The 17,286-nt window shown below is 48.7% G+C and overlaps 1 protein-coding gene across 5 annotated transcripts in view; it reads left to right on the top strand.

Moving 5' to 3' along the window:
* The window catches only part of ASAP2 (ArfGAP with SH3 domain, ankyrin repeat and PH domain 2), a 111,309-nt gene that overhangs the window by 16,845 nt on the left and 77,178 nt on the right, over positions 1-17,286 (top strand). For 4 of the 5 annotated variants that reach the window (XM_021697683.2, XM_044918623.1, XM_044918624.1 and 1 more), the window contains exon 2: positions 3,179-3,324. The exons of the other annotated variant lie outside the window; for it this stretch is intronic. In XM_021697683.2, coding sequence (XP_021553358.2) covers positions 3,179-3,324 — 146 coding nt within the window. The remainder of the gene's footprint in view (positions 1-3,178; positions 3,325-17,286) is intronic. 5 annotated transcript variants of the gene reach the window in all.

A 17,286-nucleotide genomic window follows, 5' to 3' on the forward strand; every position in this document is an offset into this window, starting at 1 on the left:
AAGATTGCAGTGGGCCAGGACACTTCAAATATAAATATATGAGATTATGGTGATGATGATGAGCTCAAAACTTCACTGATCATGATTGGGGTATGGGAATCAACACATTGTTTCAAAGATTTGTAAGGGAAAGAATTTTTAAAAACATAAGCTATACCAGGCAATCAGTTGAGAAGCCCAGAAGGAGGGGTGATAGGAAGTTTGTACTTCTTGGTGCTGGAGTGTGAAGCCCTGCTGTTTGTTTCTCCTCTGTGTCAGGCTGGCTGACTGCCGGTGACGAGAAGACAGGTTCCTCTTTGCCACAGGTGACCACGGGCTGGGAGGTAGCCTGCAGAGTGAGCAGAGGGTGGAATTTACCCCTGCCCTACCTCTTACCAACTGTGTGATCTCGGGCAAGTCTGTAATCCCTCTGAATTTCACCGAATTTGTTCAGTAGATAATAGGGATGATAACATTAAGACCTCATAGTGCTACCAAGTTAACTTGAACGAAGGCTTAAAGGCCGCCTAATAGGCATTAACTGAAAGGGAATTCCCCCCCCCTCCCGCCCTTTGGGTGTTCACTTAGAGCAGTATGGGCACTATTTCCGGGGCACCATGTGGCTCCCAAGGTGACTTTGGCCTTTGCGTTCCTGTTTCTCTCACCCAGTGGAGTGACCTCAGCCCCAGATGCCTGCTGTGGCTGTCACTACCTTCCAGAGCCACACTGGAGCTGCTACGACTGGACCACCAACTTTGAAACAGTTAGAGAGGAGCGTGTGGTTTGAAAGGAACTCTCCTTCACCATTAACCACATGAGCTAGAATTCTAACTGGAGTGACCTAGACGGTATGACTGACCCATCTCTGAAATGGAATTTTAAAAATCTAAAACATGGACCCCTGGTTTGGGCTAGGGAAGCTGTTTTTCTTCGTGAAGAAACATCAGTACAGAGCAGAACAGTGGGCTTTGAGTGAGACGCACTTGGATTTGAAGCCCGGCTCGGCGGCTTGCTGGCCCTGTTGCCCAGGACAACTCATCTGATCTCTCTGAGCCCTGACTTATTTTCACCATGATGAGAAAGAATTCATAGATCTTATAAAGTTGTTGTGAGGTGTAGAAAAAGCATATGCTGTCTGTGCTCCCTAGAGATGACATCCATGCCGCTGTTCAGTACCGTGTGTCCTGCCGGATGTGGCTGAGTGTGGCTGAACTCGTGTCCCCATGCTTTTCTTTGATTCTTACCTTAACCTTGTGAGTCTGTCTCATGGCGGATTTCTAGCCTTCACGTGGCTTAGACATTTGGCCATTTACCCACCGGAGTCACGTACTCCCTGGAAGGCATGGGCCTGGAACCCAGATCTGGGAGCTCTTCCGGCTCTGGTACACATTCTTCGGGGCCCGTGTGTGCGTTTTTCTGTCTTATTTGCTGAGTGTGGTCTCAGAAACGCATTTAATTTATCCAGAACTCTCAGGTACTTTTCTGAAATGTCAAAGAAAAAAACAAGGAAAAGGGCTTCAACAGTGAAATTAATTTTCTCTTCTGTTTGTGAGACCCACGTTGGAATCCCCGAAGGTCAGCACTGGAGGTCTAGGGCATAGCACCTCCCTGGTAAGATGGGTGGGCATGGCGTTCATGGATCATAGGAATCTGGCTCAGGGTCAAGGGCTGTCCATCACAAACAAATGTTCCCCTCGTTTCCCCCGGTTACCAGGCCCAGGAATTGGCATTGGCTGACAGCGGTTTTATTTACCCGAGGAAGTATCTGATGGCATTCACATACAAGTTTACGCTGCATGTCTGTCTGCCCTGTTGTGCCTACAAAATAGTTGTGTTACATTTCTCGTTGAAACGAGGAAAACATAGAAATCAGGTGCCTGGGGCACCTGGGTGACTCAGGCTGCTAGGCGTCTGCCTTCAGCTCAGGTCATGATCCTGGGGTCCTGGGTTCGAGTCCCACATCAGGCTCCTTGCTCAGTGGGGAGCCTGCTTCTCCTTCTGCCTGCCACTCCCTTTACTTGTGCTCTCTCTCTCTGACAAATAAATAAATAAAAGCTTTAAAAAAAAAAAGAAATCAGGTGCCTGATGCAAACAATAGTTGTTTTATCATGGACTGGCTGGATTCACTTAAAATTTTATGTCCGACCTAAAAATGAGGGGATTATAGTCAACCACATTAACTTACTAGAATTACCTGCCCGCCCCTCGCCCCGTTTCTGAGTTAGAGATCTGAGGCAGGATGGTGGCTCCTAACAGTCTGATAAGATCCATGTATGATTTTGATGTCCAAAAGGGATTGGGAACCACAGAGCTGGAGACCCAGAATCCAGGATTCCGCATGTTAAAGGTGCTGTTTTAAGGCCTAATCATAGTAAAATGCTGTCAGATGGATGACAAGCGTTTGCTTTTTTGTTGTTATTCCGACAACACGTGTGTTGTCTTATATTTCAGGCACAAAGACAAGTAAAACTTAGTCCCTGTCCTCTAAATACTTCTAATATCGAGAAATACATTATCAGACAATTTCAATGTCCATGCTGAGAGCAAGGACAGGAAAGCGCCAAAACCAGATACCAGGGGCACAGGGCAGAGTCATGGAAGGCTTCCTGGAGGAAGGAAACATCTGTGGGATGTATAGGAGTCAGGCGCCTGAGCAGAGGATGCATCTGAGCCGTAGCACAGAGGCGCTCAGTTGACCTTTGTGACCCCAGCCTATGCTCCGAGGTCCCCGGCTCTTGCTGCATGGAGAGGAGAGCTGTGGCAGGTGGCTCCTGGTTAGGGCTGTGAGCCTCACACTAGAGAGGAGCAGGCATCTCTTGCTGAGTTTCTAGGAGAGGGCTGAGTCCGTTGGCTGGACTGGTGCCTCCTGCCATCATGTAGGCCACGGAGGAGTCCTAGGAGATGTGGGAGGCATCGGGGTACCCTTGGAGCCTCATCTGATGCGCTGGAGACTGGGGGGCTTGTGCGAGGAGGCTCTTTCCGTTCTGGTTGTCGTGCTCCTTCCTTGGGACCCGTTGCCAATGCATCGGGACATTGTCAGGACAGCAAAGTGATTTCTGTTTCTGGTGCAACTTGACTTTTTTCAGATCTGTATCCTGCTAATGTGTTCAGTTTTTTATTCACAACTTAGGGAGAAGCTGTTAAGGATGGGGATGGAGAGGTTGCTATACTAACGGTATGTCTCCCACTGCTGTTGTAGCTCATGTGGAAAACGAGGAGCAGTACACCCAGGCTCTGGAGAAGTTCGGGGGCAACTGTGTGTGCAGAGATGACCCAGATTTAGGAAGTGCGTTCCTGAAGTTCTCGGTGTTTACAAAGGAGTTGACAGCACTTTTCAAAAACCTGGTAAGTGTCTTCACGCATGTGCAGCCGTTGGGCCGTGTGTTAAATACCTGCGGTTCCCTTAGTCGGAAGGTAGATAGCCAAGGTGTGTCTGATCAGCTGCGAATAAATTTCAAAGCTCATGCGGTGCCTAAAGGAATTAAATTTTCTATACCCATTAGGTCACTTTGGAATAAATTTTAGAATTGCAATTTTTAAGGTAACACGGCTTTTTAAATTCAAGACAGCATTTTAAATGTGCACAGCTGTGGACAAAATGGATAAATGCATTCATCTTCTTAAGGGCCTCTGACTTCAATTTTTAAGTTTCTAAACTGTGTAGAATCGTCTGTTTCTGGTAATTATGGGAGGCATTTAAACTTACAGTATTTAATAAATATGTTCCGGGCCTGTCTTACACAGCAAGGTAACCTATAATCAAAGCACAGAAATTGCCATGAATATTTAAAGGCCTTTTATGCTCCCAAATGCAGAGCCTAAAAAAAGTCACTTTTTAAGCAAGTGGGAACATGGAGTTGGGACTTCTTGCCTGCGGTAGGTGCTGGGTAACGTGGGTGAATGGGGTTCTTTCTTGTGCTTGGCAGCTCTGTGCCTTCCACATTGTGGGAACAGAATTCTGAACAAGTGTGACCCTGCTGCCTGGCTTCTTCCACAAGGAGAATATGCACTGGGATGGCCCTAGCCTCCCTTTCCTGTTTTTCTCCCCCAGCTTCTAAAGATCATGGGTGACCAGAGCAGGTCAAGGTCTCAAACAGCAGCGCTATTCTCATTTCTCCTGTCAGCAAGCAAATAACAAGTGATAAAGTAGCTCATCGTTCTTGAAATGGTGATGATGGAGGGTTTGTACATCTGGCCTTGATGGGGCAGAAAGAAGGGAACATTGTGTACGCGTTAATAACGGGGAAGGGAAAGAACCCAGATCCTTAAGGCTCTGGGTCTCTCTCCCCATCTTCACTTGTACAAAATTTCAGTTGGAAGTGGTAAAATTAAAAAGCCGTTACTGTGCTTAAGTTTTTTACTCAGGCTCATTTGCAATCTCTTGGGGGCTTTTATGGAGTTCGTCACCCATTTCTTCCTGCTCCAAACAAGCTGGCAGTGAGCGTCCTGACTGGGGAGCCCTAGCCCCCCGTCAGCCCCCGCTCCCTGGACCCTGGCAGACATGCTCATTAGGCTCTCACCACTGAGTTAGATTGGAGCGGTTTTTTTTTTGACCTGGAGAAACTGAATGGCCCCAGGGAAGACCTGTGGAGGGCTTCTTGGGACACAGTCAGCCTGCATCCCACTCTCCCAGCCCCTCAGTGGGTCGGCCCCATCCCGGCTCTGGGCACCTCACTCCTGAGTTTGAGCGAACAGCCTCCAGAGTGAAAGAGACCAAAATAAGCAGAGAAAGGACTTAGAGGAAACAGGGTATTGCAAATAGCAGAAGAAAACTTTAAAGAAACTACATTTCATTCCTCTGAGAGACTGGAGTAGATGTATCAGAGGGAAGGAGTAGGGATGCAGCTATGGTTAAAGAAAGGGGAAAGACAATTAATGTAAGAAAATACTAAAGCAAAAATCCAGTGACATGATTGGGATAGAAGTCTGTCAGAAAATAGACCAAAAAACAAAGCAAACCAGAAAAAAAGTGGAAAACAGATAGATGAGGATTAATCCTTAAGGCCCATCATTCAGCGGGCAGGCTCCTCAGAGAGAATGGAAGACAGGAGGACAAGATGATCCCTGAAACCCAACCACTCTCGTCTCCCAACTGAAGGCTGGTCAGAGCCCAGAACAGGGAGGGAGGAGGCCCCAGGCATATCTCCGTGTGAAATGGCGAACAATATCTTCACACTTCCAGAAGGCACATGGTGGATTAGGAATCAGTGGTATTGGATGCCTCACCAGTAACACTGGAAACTTTAAGGCATGGAGCAAGGCCACTAACATCCTGAGGAACAGAATTCCAACCTGGAATTACAGCCAACCGAGCATGAGAGTAGAGTTAGAGACATGCGAGGCTCAAAAAGTTTAGCTCCCGTGCGTCATTTCTCAAACTTCTAAAGGGTGTGCTTTAGCGAAATGAAGAGGGAAGCCAAGAAAGAGGAAGAGGTGTGAGTCAGGAAACAGGATTGGGCCAGAAGGGAAGCGGCGGGAAGGATCCCTGCAGGATGAGCAGCAACCAGGCAGCTCCTCTTTCCTCTCCATTCAGCTCCTCTCCAGACCTGGCTTTTCTTAGCTGTAGAATGGAGGTCATAGAACCATACCTGGTTTTGTGTATAGACTCCAGCCAATTGCTTTACACTCTTTTTTTATTTTATTTTATTTTTTTAAAGATTTTATTTATTTATTTGAGAGAGAGAGAATGAGAGACAGAGAGCATGAGAGGGAGGAGGGTCAGAGGGAGAAGCAGACTCCCCACCGAGCAGGGAGCCCGATGCGGGACTCGATCCCGTGACTCCAGGATCATGACCTGAGCCGAAGGCAGTCGCTTAACCAACTGAGCCACCCAGGCCCCCGCTTTACACTCTTAATTTACTTAATTTTTACAGCAGCTCCAAAGAGGGAGTCCGGGTTCTCCCCGCTCTGTAGATTATATAACTGAGGAGGCTCTGGGGTCTTTAAAGAGCTTGGCGTGGCCCCTGCTTGTGTGCCTGCAGGTGGAGGAGAGCCCACCTTAGCACTCCACCCGGTGGAGTCCTCAGGAGGCCAGCTTGCACTTGCTTATGAACACGAGCCGCTGCACGTTTAAACAAAACTGCCCCTTCTTTTCTGGATTTTCTGCAAAACTGAAGGCTGGGCAGGTCGGGACCTTGCAAAGGCTGCTTGGCCACTTTGAGCACTGCAGGATCCGGGAATCTGGGCCAGGCCCAGGTGCTGCTCCCTTTTCCGCGGTGGTTACTGAACACCCATGGTGTGGCAGGCCTCGGGATAGGCATGAAGGGGACACTCGCTCCGTCCTCCTGACCGCTAGGCGGTTCAGCTCCTGCTACCTTCGTCTGTCCATAAGTGACTTCCCGGGTCCGTAGTGAGCGAGCGACAGAGTTGCCATTCAAATCCGGCTCTTAAAACGCCAAATCCATACCGTGTCCATGGTGGTATTTAAAGAAATTAAGGTTTCTGATCAAGTCTTCTGGAGGGAAAAAGATGGAACAGGAGGGACGGTGGTGTGGGGAAAGCGTCAAGTAAGACGCAGGCCAGACGGAGCTGCAGTGGCCACAAGGCAGCCTCAGGGCCTCAGTTTCCCTCATGGTGGGAAAACCAGGCCCACTCAGGGCCAGCATCAAGAGGAAAGCAGTGAGTGGGGAGGGTTCTTTGTCAGCTACAGCCCAGGACGCGGGTGACACCCTCGTGTCGTTAAAAGTCCTAGTGGTAGTAGCTTTGAGTCCGGGCGCTTTCCTTTGCTTTCAGCTTTAATTTATGGAGTTAGGGTTGTTGACCCTGTCTCTGGCAAAGATCAGAGAGAGGGAGGAAATCTCTTATTTGTGCCAAAGTTAGATTCACCAGGCCTGATTTTCTGGGCTGGTGCCATTGGCGAAGCTGCCCAGCCACCGGAGCACGGAGTGGCCGCTTCTAAGAAGCTGTTGCTGAGAGCCAGCCGATTACAGGAGAATTCTCCTTTTTTGGTATCTTGTATACCATTCTTATTCCTATTTTTGGGCACATCTGTCCTATCTCTTATTTTTAAAGCCTTGCTTTTACTTTCTCTCAGGCAGTTAAAAACATTTCCGTTTTGGGTGGCTAGGATTGTCAATTCTTCCCTTGTCCAGAAAGAAGAATTACCACCTACCTGCTTTGCAGTGTGAGAGGGTATTTATAAAGCAGTTGGAACATCTCCAGAGAAAGGCCAACTTAACATAAAGTGAGATTTTTTTACTAATGGGTGAGATTCTCACCTTCAGAGAACCGATGAATTTTCTCTGCAGTTATGCAGGATCAGAGGAAAAACAAGGCAGCTCCAGAAATGTAACATGTGTGAAAATAAACTGGTTATAAAGTCAGCCCAATTTCTTAGGTTCTTTTCCTCTTACCAGATGGATGTGAGGATCCTGGAAAGATTTTCCAGGGATCACTTCTGTGCTGAGAGGTAGCTTTTTAACGAGTGGCTGCATTAGAGGATACATTGCTGAAAGGTCATTCCCAGAGATGCAGTCCCTGTCTTGGTTTCAGAGAATTGGGGGTGATACATACGTGCTCCCCATCCACAGAGCTGCCCCAGGTGGAAAGAGGGCCAGCATATGCCCAGGGAAGGATGGAGTTCCGGTGTGAGATCTGGGGGCGGCCCTGGGGCTCAGGAAATCTCACTTCACTCTCATCGAAAGAGGAGTTTGAAAATTCCACCGACCAACATGCACCTAAGTCATGAACTTACTTTACGCAAATGATCGGCATTACAAGATATTCTAGCAGCAGAGTAAAGCACTAGTGAGGTTCTGTTGGGGTGTGGGGCAGCCTGCGGCCTTGCCCGTGTGAGGTGGGCCGAGCCTGGCAGAGAGGCGTCCCACCCTGCTGTGTGGGTAACAGAACAGCCGTGTTCTCCAGCCATACCCTCCGTGTCCGGCAGGAGGGTGAGCTCAGTCTCCAGACTAATAGAGCGTATCTCATTGCTTCAAGTATGGGAGCGTCCTGCCGGGAGTCTTCACCCTCAGTACTTACACCTACTTCTCTCTCTCTCTTTTTTAAGATTTTTTTTATTTCTTCATTTGAGAGAGAAAGAGCGTGCGCACAAGTGAGAGAGAGCATGAGAAGGGGGATGGGGGGAGGGAGAAGGACAAGCAGTCTCGCCGCTGAGCAGGGAGCCTGACACGGGGCTCGATCCCAGGACCCGGAGATCATGACCTGAGCTGAAGGTAGATGCTTAACCAACTGAGCCACCCAGGCGCCACACGTACTTCTTCTCTTTTAACTTCATTTATTGAAAATGTCATAAATTAAAATGTTTTACACCGATCATAATTTTCTCTTTTTGGGAGGAAGACTTACCATTGTTTGGGGCGTATATTAATGAACTACGCTGAAATTTAGAAAACCCCTAGTATCTCGTACATGGTCTTTGAGGATCTCTGCCCCTAGATTGGTGCCAGACTACCCACTTTCCATTTCAGACATTTTAGTATCCTGACACTCTTTTTTTTTTTTAAGATTTTATTTATTCATTTGACAGAGACATAGCGAGAGAGGGAACACAAGCAGGGGGAGTGGAACAGGGAGAAGCAGGCTTCCCACCGAGCAGGGAACCCGATGTGGGGCTCGATCCCAGGACCCTGAGATCAGGACCTGAGCAGAAGGCAGACACTTAATGACTGAGCCACCCAGGCGCTGGTATCCTGACACTCTTGTCCCTGGTAATTGCTGGTTTTTTACTGCTGCCAGCGTCTGCCTCCACTGTTTCTCGCTCCACAGCGCCGGGAGCTGGAGCACAGGAGGACTTGGCTCACAGACTTGTATGCAAAGTAAAAACCTCTGAGCTTTGAGTGCGGAGGGCTAGAGAACTGGGGGGATGGGGTTTGTGGACAGGCCTACTGACGGTTACTCTGGATGCCTAGAAACCTTCCCACTGACTTCTTAACTGGCCTAATACACAGTTGGAAAATCTTTGTCTTAGACTTACAGGACTTTAGCCCTGTAAGCTGCTTCCTACGCTCTCAAATCCCTGACCAAAAATGAAAGCACATCCTTAGTCTGACCAGAACAACAAAAGCAGTAAAGCTAATGTGAGAGCCTGTATCTTGTTATAGCACAGACACCTAATATTTGTGAATGTACTTTGATACTGTTTCTTTCCTTTTCCTTTCCTTTTTTTTCTTTTGGAACGGCAGGACTACCTCATTGTCTTCCCCCGGTACACGGACCTGTAGAAGTGAGAGAACGTGGGAAAAGCTGGGGGTGGGAACTAGGCCTCCAGAGGGAGGAGAGCTGAACTGAGGGGGGTGATGGATCGCCCGCTGGGTACCGGGTCCGCTCTTGCACTGTCCAGGTGCTGAGCGCTGCCCTCTGGGCAGGGGCACAAAGACGCTTTTATTAGAAACAGTGCGTGCTCCGATGGCCATAGCGAATGCCACAGAGCCCTGAGGGTGCGGCCCCCACCTTGGATCCTTGCGTCCCTGGGGTGGAGGTGAGGCTGGGGAGTCCTGTGGGGCGTCACAAGGTGTCCTCGGGTCCATCTGCACATGGGCATGATGGCAAGGTTTATGAACACGTGCCTCGCACATGTCTGTAGTGACTTGTCAGATGCATGGAGGACGCACTGTTAGGGACTGATCATGTGAAGTGTTAATGAGCTCCAAACATGGTTTGTCTCTGTTCTCTCTCACCATCCTGTGTTTCCTCCATTGTTGGCTATTAAAAGGGACAACCGCCATGATGTAGGGGACCTCGAACTTTAAAAGAAGCTTTTGTGAAATCTAAGAATGTGTGGACAGACGGGAGTAGGAAATGTGGATGAAGGCGGAGGGTCAGCTGTCCTGGCAGCCGCAGAGCAGGAAGAGACAGCCAGATGAGCGGCCCCAGTGATCAGGAGGCCATAGGGACCTTTCTCCTGCCTGGTAAAAGCAGGGGACAAGTTGCAGTAGCAGGAGGAGAAGCTGTAGGTGGAGGAGACAGCAGGCAAGGTTGATGAGGAAAGGGTAAAGTGACAAAGGGCCGGAGCTGGTGGCTGGAGGATGGTACAGAAGGGGGTCTGTGAGCTGTCAGAGCTCTGCTTCCCGTGTCTCCTCCTGTCGGTGAGGTGCTCTGCCAGGAGTCCGGCCCCTGCTCCTCCGTGGGGAGTCGTCAGCCAATTTGTGTAGATAAATTCCAGGTCCTAGCTTCTCCACGTACATTCCCCTTTCTTTGGGAATTTTCAGCTATCAATCAGTCATTCCCTAAAATCGAAAACTTGGCAAACCATACCAGTGCTTGCATATCCCAGATTCCAGTTTACAAAGCATTTGGACATTGTGTCATCCCCGCCCCCAGAGGCCCTAGCCTTGACTCAAGTGGAATCATCTGGGGCTTCTTAGAGATGTAGACTCCCAGGCCCTTCTCTAGGCCTACTGCACCAGAATCTGCACTTCATAAGATCCCTAGGGGATGGGTAGGCACCTACAGTTTGAGAAGCAGCTAGAGCAGAGGTTCTCAAAGTGCAGTCCCTGGAACTTGTTAGAATAAAAATCACGGCCCCCCGCCACACCTACTGAATGGTGGTTCTCAAACTTTGGGGCAGCGGCAGCACCTGGAGGGTTGTTAGAACACTTGGTTGGGCCCCTTCCCAGAGTTCCTAACCATGTGCACCTCTACAAAGTTTCCCCGTGATGCTGACCTCAGCAGGAGCTGGCTACTGTTAGAGGACAGCTGGATGAGGCTTACCCCCGGGGACACGGAGACGGTGATGCTTGGGCCTCACTGAGGCCCGCAAGTATCTCCCAGCCTCGGATTCTAGGAGGCAAGACGTTTGAAAAGGTGCTTTCATTTTTGGTCGATGGCTTCATTTTCATGTCCCGTGGGCTTCTGGAGACATTGTGGAATTCTGGATGGTTCTGGTGCTCCCCCAGTGCCTCAGAGTCGGCTGTCTGCGGGTTTTCAGCATGGCTGCAGGTAGGCTGAAGTGTGCAGTTTCAACACCTAGCCTCTAATGGAGAAGAGGGCGAAGGGTCACTATTTTCTCTCCACTTAGAACCTGAAAGATCCAAGCAGTGTGACTGGCGGAGACGCGGTGGGTAAGGCAGAAGCCAGGAGCTGTATCCCGTTGTGTCTCTGGTGTGAAAGTCGCCAGTGTGCGTTTTTGGCAACTGGCTGGTTTTGATCTCTCAGTTTGTGTTAAACTTAACTCAAGATCAGCGTGGGCTCCCCGCTCCTTTTTAATTATACAAACCAGCAGAGCGGTTCTGCTGCCAAAGAAGGCGGCCTGGGAGCATGTGTTCGCCGGCGCCCCGCGTGGGGGTGGGTGCGGGATGGTAGACCCCAGCCAGCACCGTCGCCCAGCCAGGGAAGAAGTGTCTTCATGGATCCCAGGAGCGAAAGTGACCCGGATGGTTCTCCTGATGAACCGCTTGTGCAACAAGGAACTAGAAGGCGACTCTGACGTAGGCAGCTCCTCAGAGGGAAGCCTGTATTCAGCCTCCCAGCTCCTTCTGCTCCGGTCTTGGGGCGTGTGTGAGTCCGTCGCTGGCAGCGAAATGCTGGGACAAGCTCTGCCTTCAGCCTCTCGGCTCAGCTCTGCTTCTTAGTGGGATCTGGGGGCCAAGTGGGTAACTTAGCCCTCTCTTGCTTTGTGAATCTGTAAAATGGGGATAACAGCACCTGCTTCTCAGAATAGTTGTAAGGGTTAAATGAGGTCAAACGGCCCAGTGCCATTTAGGGATTTAGGCCATTTTACCTAATACCTTCTGCTTCTCCAAAAACCTCTTTGCCTGGGTGCCCATTCTTTCAGATAAACAGTCTTTGGAAAGCACATAGAAGACTTCTTTGAATCCACCAGGCAACTGCTACCTTGGGCCTTCTTGTTAAGTTCCCTCTGCCAGGAATGCTCTTCCACCAGATTCTCCCCTGGCTCTGTGGCTCCCTTTTTCCGCTGCTCAAATGTCACCTTCTCAGAGGGCCTTCTGACCACAATTTGAGAGTCCCATCCCACGAATCATCATAGCACCTTTATTTGTAAGATTTGTAGTAGCCCTCAAACTGGAAATAACTCCGAAGTCTTTGAGCAGGTGTCAGGACAAGCCGATTGTAGTCTCTCCAGACCGTGGAGCAGTGCTCAGCGAGGAACAGGAGTGGTTGATGCCCCAGCACGGATGGCTCTCCAAGTAGGAATGCTCACTCTCAAAGCAGATACGAAGGCAGCCACAGAGAGAAGTACGTGTCACGTGATCCCAGATATGTACAGTTCTGGGCAATGCAAACTGTTCTCTGGTGACAGAAGTAGATCAGTGGCTGCCCAGGGACTGAGGAGCTGGGAGATGGGGATTGCAAAAGGGGCACAAAGAAACTTTTAGGGGGATGGGTATGTTCACTATCTGGATTTTGGCGATGGTTTGATGGGTGTGTGTGTGTATATATGTCATGACTTACCAAATTGTACACTTTAAAATGTGTGTAACATGTTATATGTTGATTTTACCTTAATAAAGCTGCTTAAAACTTGTTTAAGCTATTGGGTTAAGGCAGTGCTGTTCAATAGAACTTTTGCATGGATGGAAATGGTCGGTATCTGCTCCCATATAATAAGCCACTAGCCACGTGTAGCTCTTGAGCACCTGAAATATAGCTAGTGCAGCTAAGGAACTCGGTCTTTAACTTGATTTAATTGTAATCCATTTGAATGTGAGTGGGTGTGTGCAGCCAGGGCCTAGCACGCTGGACAGCACAGGCGTGTGGCCTTACCTGCTACTCTGCCCACACGCCCTCCTGGGTCTTAGGCTCTGGCTCCCGGAAAGAACTTGAAGTTTCCTGCAGGTGATGACTGTTTCATACATACTTATGCTTAGTAATACTGAAACCTCTGGGAAGAATTATGCCCTTATTTGAATCAGTGAGGTCTGAGGTCTTTTTGCAACCCTCCACGCTGACAAGGAGGTGCTGGGCCTCCTTGTGGTTGGTTATTCTTGGAAGCCTTGCTTTTACTTATTTAATTCTGTAATTGAACAGCATTTGCTCACGTTAAAAAGAAAAGAAAAACACCACAGATCTCAAAGTGTCGTCTGCCTCAGGCTTCTCATGAATGAGGCAGATTAAAATAAACTTATGTGACACAGATAAGTCTCAGTGAGATTCTTTGGCCATGTTTTATATAGCGATACATTGGCCTTTTAAGGACAAGCTGATTATCCCCAAAGAGAATTGGACTCTATTAAGGATTTTGGAGGGGAGCCTGGGAAGACCTATTGTTTTCTAGATTCAGGCCTGGACGTAGGAAGTCTGCCCAGCAACTTTCCTGGTTGTGATTCTCTCTTCTTGTGCTCCTTCTTAAAAATCGGAGATCCTGTCTAGGTTCAGGCTTCTAGATGGATCCTCTTGGGCAAGATCATTTGGCAGAGCCATCTTGCTCATTGCCTAAGTCAAGGAGGAGGCAGCACTGAGGTTTCCAGGCGAGTTGTACAGTGGGACCAAGATGGAGCCTTGGCTGGGTCAGCAGCAGGTGGTCACCAGTGACCGAGCTAAAGGAGCAGGCAAGATGGTACCCTTGTGAGCTGAGGAAGCATAGGAGGGAAAGTGGAAAGATTTTACAGAGTGTGGAAGTGACAAAGCTAAGGACAAGGAATTTTAAGGAATCCCGCCCCCCAACAAAAAAAAAATAGGAAGAACAGCATGGAAAGGTGGCTGTTGGCTGGCTCTGACTTCCCCCAACTTCCACTCATCTCCTTGTCCATGTTCGTTCACCAGTCAGTGGCAATCGCATGCTCAGGTTGTTCTTGATCTCTGCTAGCTAGCCTGGTCTGCCCTACAACTGAATCATTTTATTTCTCCTTGTGAGATTACAGACTTTTGACTACTTACTGATTCATCTTGTCAGACTTTTCCAAGTGAAGATAGGAAGAGAGAGAAGGGAGGATTGTTACTTTCAAGATTGCCTGTTTGCAGGGCGCCTAGACATGCGACTCTTGATCCCGGGGTTATGAGTTCGAGCCCAAGTTGGATGTAGAGATTACTTAAATAAAAACTTTAATAATAATAAAAAAAGATTGTCTGTTTGCTATTGGTATTAGATCCATAGTCAACAGCAGCAATTGAGCTTCATAATTTATAATCAGATCATGCTTGGTGTTTCAAAAAGCCATTTTATAAAATATATGTGTTGAAAGTAAATCAAGAGTGTAAGAGAAAGCACAGTACTTGCTTGGCACTGAGCAAGTATTCTGGTTGGATTACCCAGGGATAATTTAATTCTTCCCATAGATCATAAAAATTTCATTGCTCATGAATTGAGGCCAAGACTGCTGAGCACAAGGATGTGTACTAGTTTTGGCTGTGGTTTTCACCCCTGCTGGCCAGAACAGAAGGCAGTTCATCTGTGGCCCTGGGGCTCCAGGGCTGCCCCAGCACACAGTCAGAGAAAGATTCAGAGCCCGACCTTCATACCGCAGGGCACTCTTGCCAAGACAGAGCATCTGGGCTCCAGTGCTTGCGTTCTCCAGCCCAGGCAGAGACGAGAGCAGTCATTTCCTGAGACGCTCACCCTGAGTCAAATTGCCTCTGTGCTGTGCGGTTTGCGTACACGGAGCCTGTAAATGCAGAGGCTCACGTCCAGGAGTACGAAGCTGGATTAATGTATCCACTGATGGGGATTCTGTTTGTATTTGTAATCGTGTATTTCTTTTTAAAAAAACAGCTTTATTGAAGTATATTTTACATATCGTAGATCTCACCCATTTCAAGTATATAAGTCAGTGATTTCTAGTAACTCTACCAAGTGGTGTAGCCGTGACCATACATCAGCCTGGAGACAGTTTCTGCCCCCAGTAAGGTCCCTCATGTCCTCTCACAGTTAACCCCCAGCCCCAGGCAACCACTGATCTACTTTCTGTCTCCTTTGTAATAATTAAGCTAATTATTTTCTGACAAGAGAAGTAATAGTTTCTTATTTTAGACATTTGAACAACTCCAGCAAGAAAAATCCCCTGGAACGAAGGCCAGAACCCCTTTGGTCCATCTGGCACCTGGACTTCTCAGCATTGTCTTCCCTGCCCCTCTGCTCACGTGGCTGCCGTGGGCCTTTGCTGACTTCCCCACCCTGCTCCTTTTGCCCGGGATAGCTTCACCCCATCTTGCAAGACGAAATGCTCCCTCTTTTGAAGGTCTATCTCACATAACCCCCAGTCAGCAAAGATTTCCCTGGTGTCCAGACTAAAAGTTTAAATTTTCTTTTCTTAGAAATTCCATGGTGCTTTATTTATGGCTCTTCGGAGTTTTCACAGGGCAGTTTGCTTACTTAATTGTGGGCTTTATCTTTCCTATTAGACGGTGAGTTCGTGGGGACTGAGGTTCTGTCTAGTCCATCTTTGTCTGCTAGCCCTCTGTGCCTCTTCAGCTTCATCCCTGTCACTCCCTGAGGACCCTGTGCATCTCCCTGGCAGCTGTAGTGGTTGTGTCCTGTCCTGGTCACAGTGGACCGTGGGCCCATCCACGGCATCGTGGCTGTGTCCTGTCCTGGTTACAGTAGGCTGTGGCCCATCCACGGCATCGAGACTGAGAGCAAGCCAGCCTGATGGATAGCTGTCGGTTTCCGACTTTACTGTTTCACTCTAAATACCAAAGCTTAGTTTACCTCTCCTGGACGTAACACCTGTCTATCAGTACCTACTTTCTTGTTTGAATTAAATAACAAATAGTCTTAAAATAGATTTATAAACCGAATTGTGCGTTCTTTCCCCCTGCTGTAGAGAATCTTGTTTTCCTCACTCATCCATCCATACGCTGCTACTTACTAAACATGCCTCTTGTAACAAACCCACTAGACTTCTTTCTAGTAATAAGATTTTTAAAGATTTTATTTATTTATTTATTTGAGACAGAAAGAATGAGAGACAGAGAGCATGAGAGGGAGGAGGGCCAGAGGGAGAAGCAGACTCCCTGCCGAGCAGGGAGCCCGATGCGGGACTCGATCCAGGGACTCCAGGATCATGACCTGAGCCGAAGGCAGTCGCTTAACCAACTGAGCCACCCAGGCGCCCTAGTAATAAGATTTTTAATCTGCAAGCACCTTGTTCTTTTTTCCCCCCCACCCACTGTATGATTGAGTTGTGCTGGTGCCTTGATAAAGGTTAAACCGACTCCTGCCCTTGGGACCACCCTGGGCAGCTCTGATGTTCCCCCTTCAGGCTGTGTTTGCTGCCCTTTCTTGCACTTGCTCGTCCAAGATGGCTCTGTGTTGGCTCCTCTCTAGGCAACGTTCGGGAGCAAATTGATCTGTGCCTTTGACTCTTAGCCATGGCTCTTTGTGACTGTGTGGATGGATGGGCAGTGTCACGAGGCTCAGTAACTGGGACAGGCCCCTCTTGCCCAAGCACAGGTTGGCCCTCCCGGCTGCCCAGAGCCGGTCATTGTCTCTCTCCACAAGGAGCCACTGGTGTCTGTACAGAGTAAAATACGCTGCATGTGCTATGTCTTAGACTTTCTGTGTTCAATTCTTGGTGTGTATTTCTTTATTCTTCCTCTTGAGATGGCAGGCATTGTGTTTTTATCTTTGTAGCCAGCTAGTTGCTGCCTATAAAATACATGCTCAATAAATACATGATGAACAGAATAATGAATTCACGTATACATTTGCTCTATGACGTTTAGTTTAAAGGTATCAATATATCTCTAGAGTCTGTCTCTTATGTATTAGATGCTCAGAAAAATACTTCAGTATATTGATTTACTCAGTCCGTGTTTCTCAAGCACCTGCTCTGGGCCAAGCCCTGTGCTAGGTGCCACGGAGAATATAAAATGAAGTGCACTTAAAGCTGTCCTTTAGGATGTATGATGTGAGACTGCTGAGGTGAAGCAGGGTAGGACCTGTCAAGTGCCTGAAGAAATTAAAAATATATACATATTGGAGGATTTGGAAGGGAGGGATCATTTCCTCCTGGCAGCTGGGGGGATGTTAATGGAGAAGGTAGCATCTGGGGAAAGCCTGATGGATGGGAAGGCTTTTGGGGGAGGAAATTGGGAGGACACTCAGCGGGGTAGAGCAGACTGAGCACAAGCAGAGAACAGCAAGGACTTCCACTTGGCCAGATATAAAGATGAAAAGTGCGAAGGGGGTTGGACCGTGGAGGGTCCCAAGGGCAGGAGTCGGTTTAACCTTTATCAGGGACACCACCCCAGATGAATCCGACAGCGCTGCAGAGGAGGGGGTGGGTCAGGCAGAGAGCAGGGGCCGGTGGCCAGGAGCCTCAGTCCAGAAAAGGGGCAGAGAGACCCATCCAGGAACATGGCGGCAAGAATGGCAAGTGGGGAGTTCGTGGGTGAGCAACTGGTCCGCAAGGCGGAGCAGAGCGGAGCCCGGCGGGAGGGACCTGCCGGAGG

Source organism: Neomonachus schauinslandi, chromosome 10 (genome assembly GCF_002201575.2).
Source record: "Neomonachus schauinslandi chromosome 10, ASM220157v2, whole genome shotgun sequence".
Lineage (NCBI taxonomy): Eukaryota > Metazoa > Chordata > Mammalia > Carnivora > Phocidae > Neomonachus > Neomonachus schauinslandi.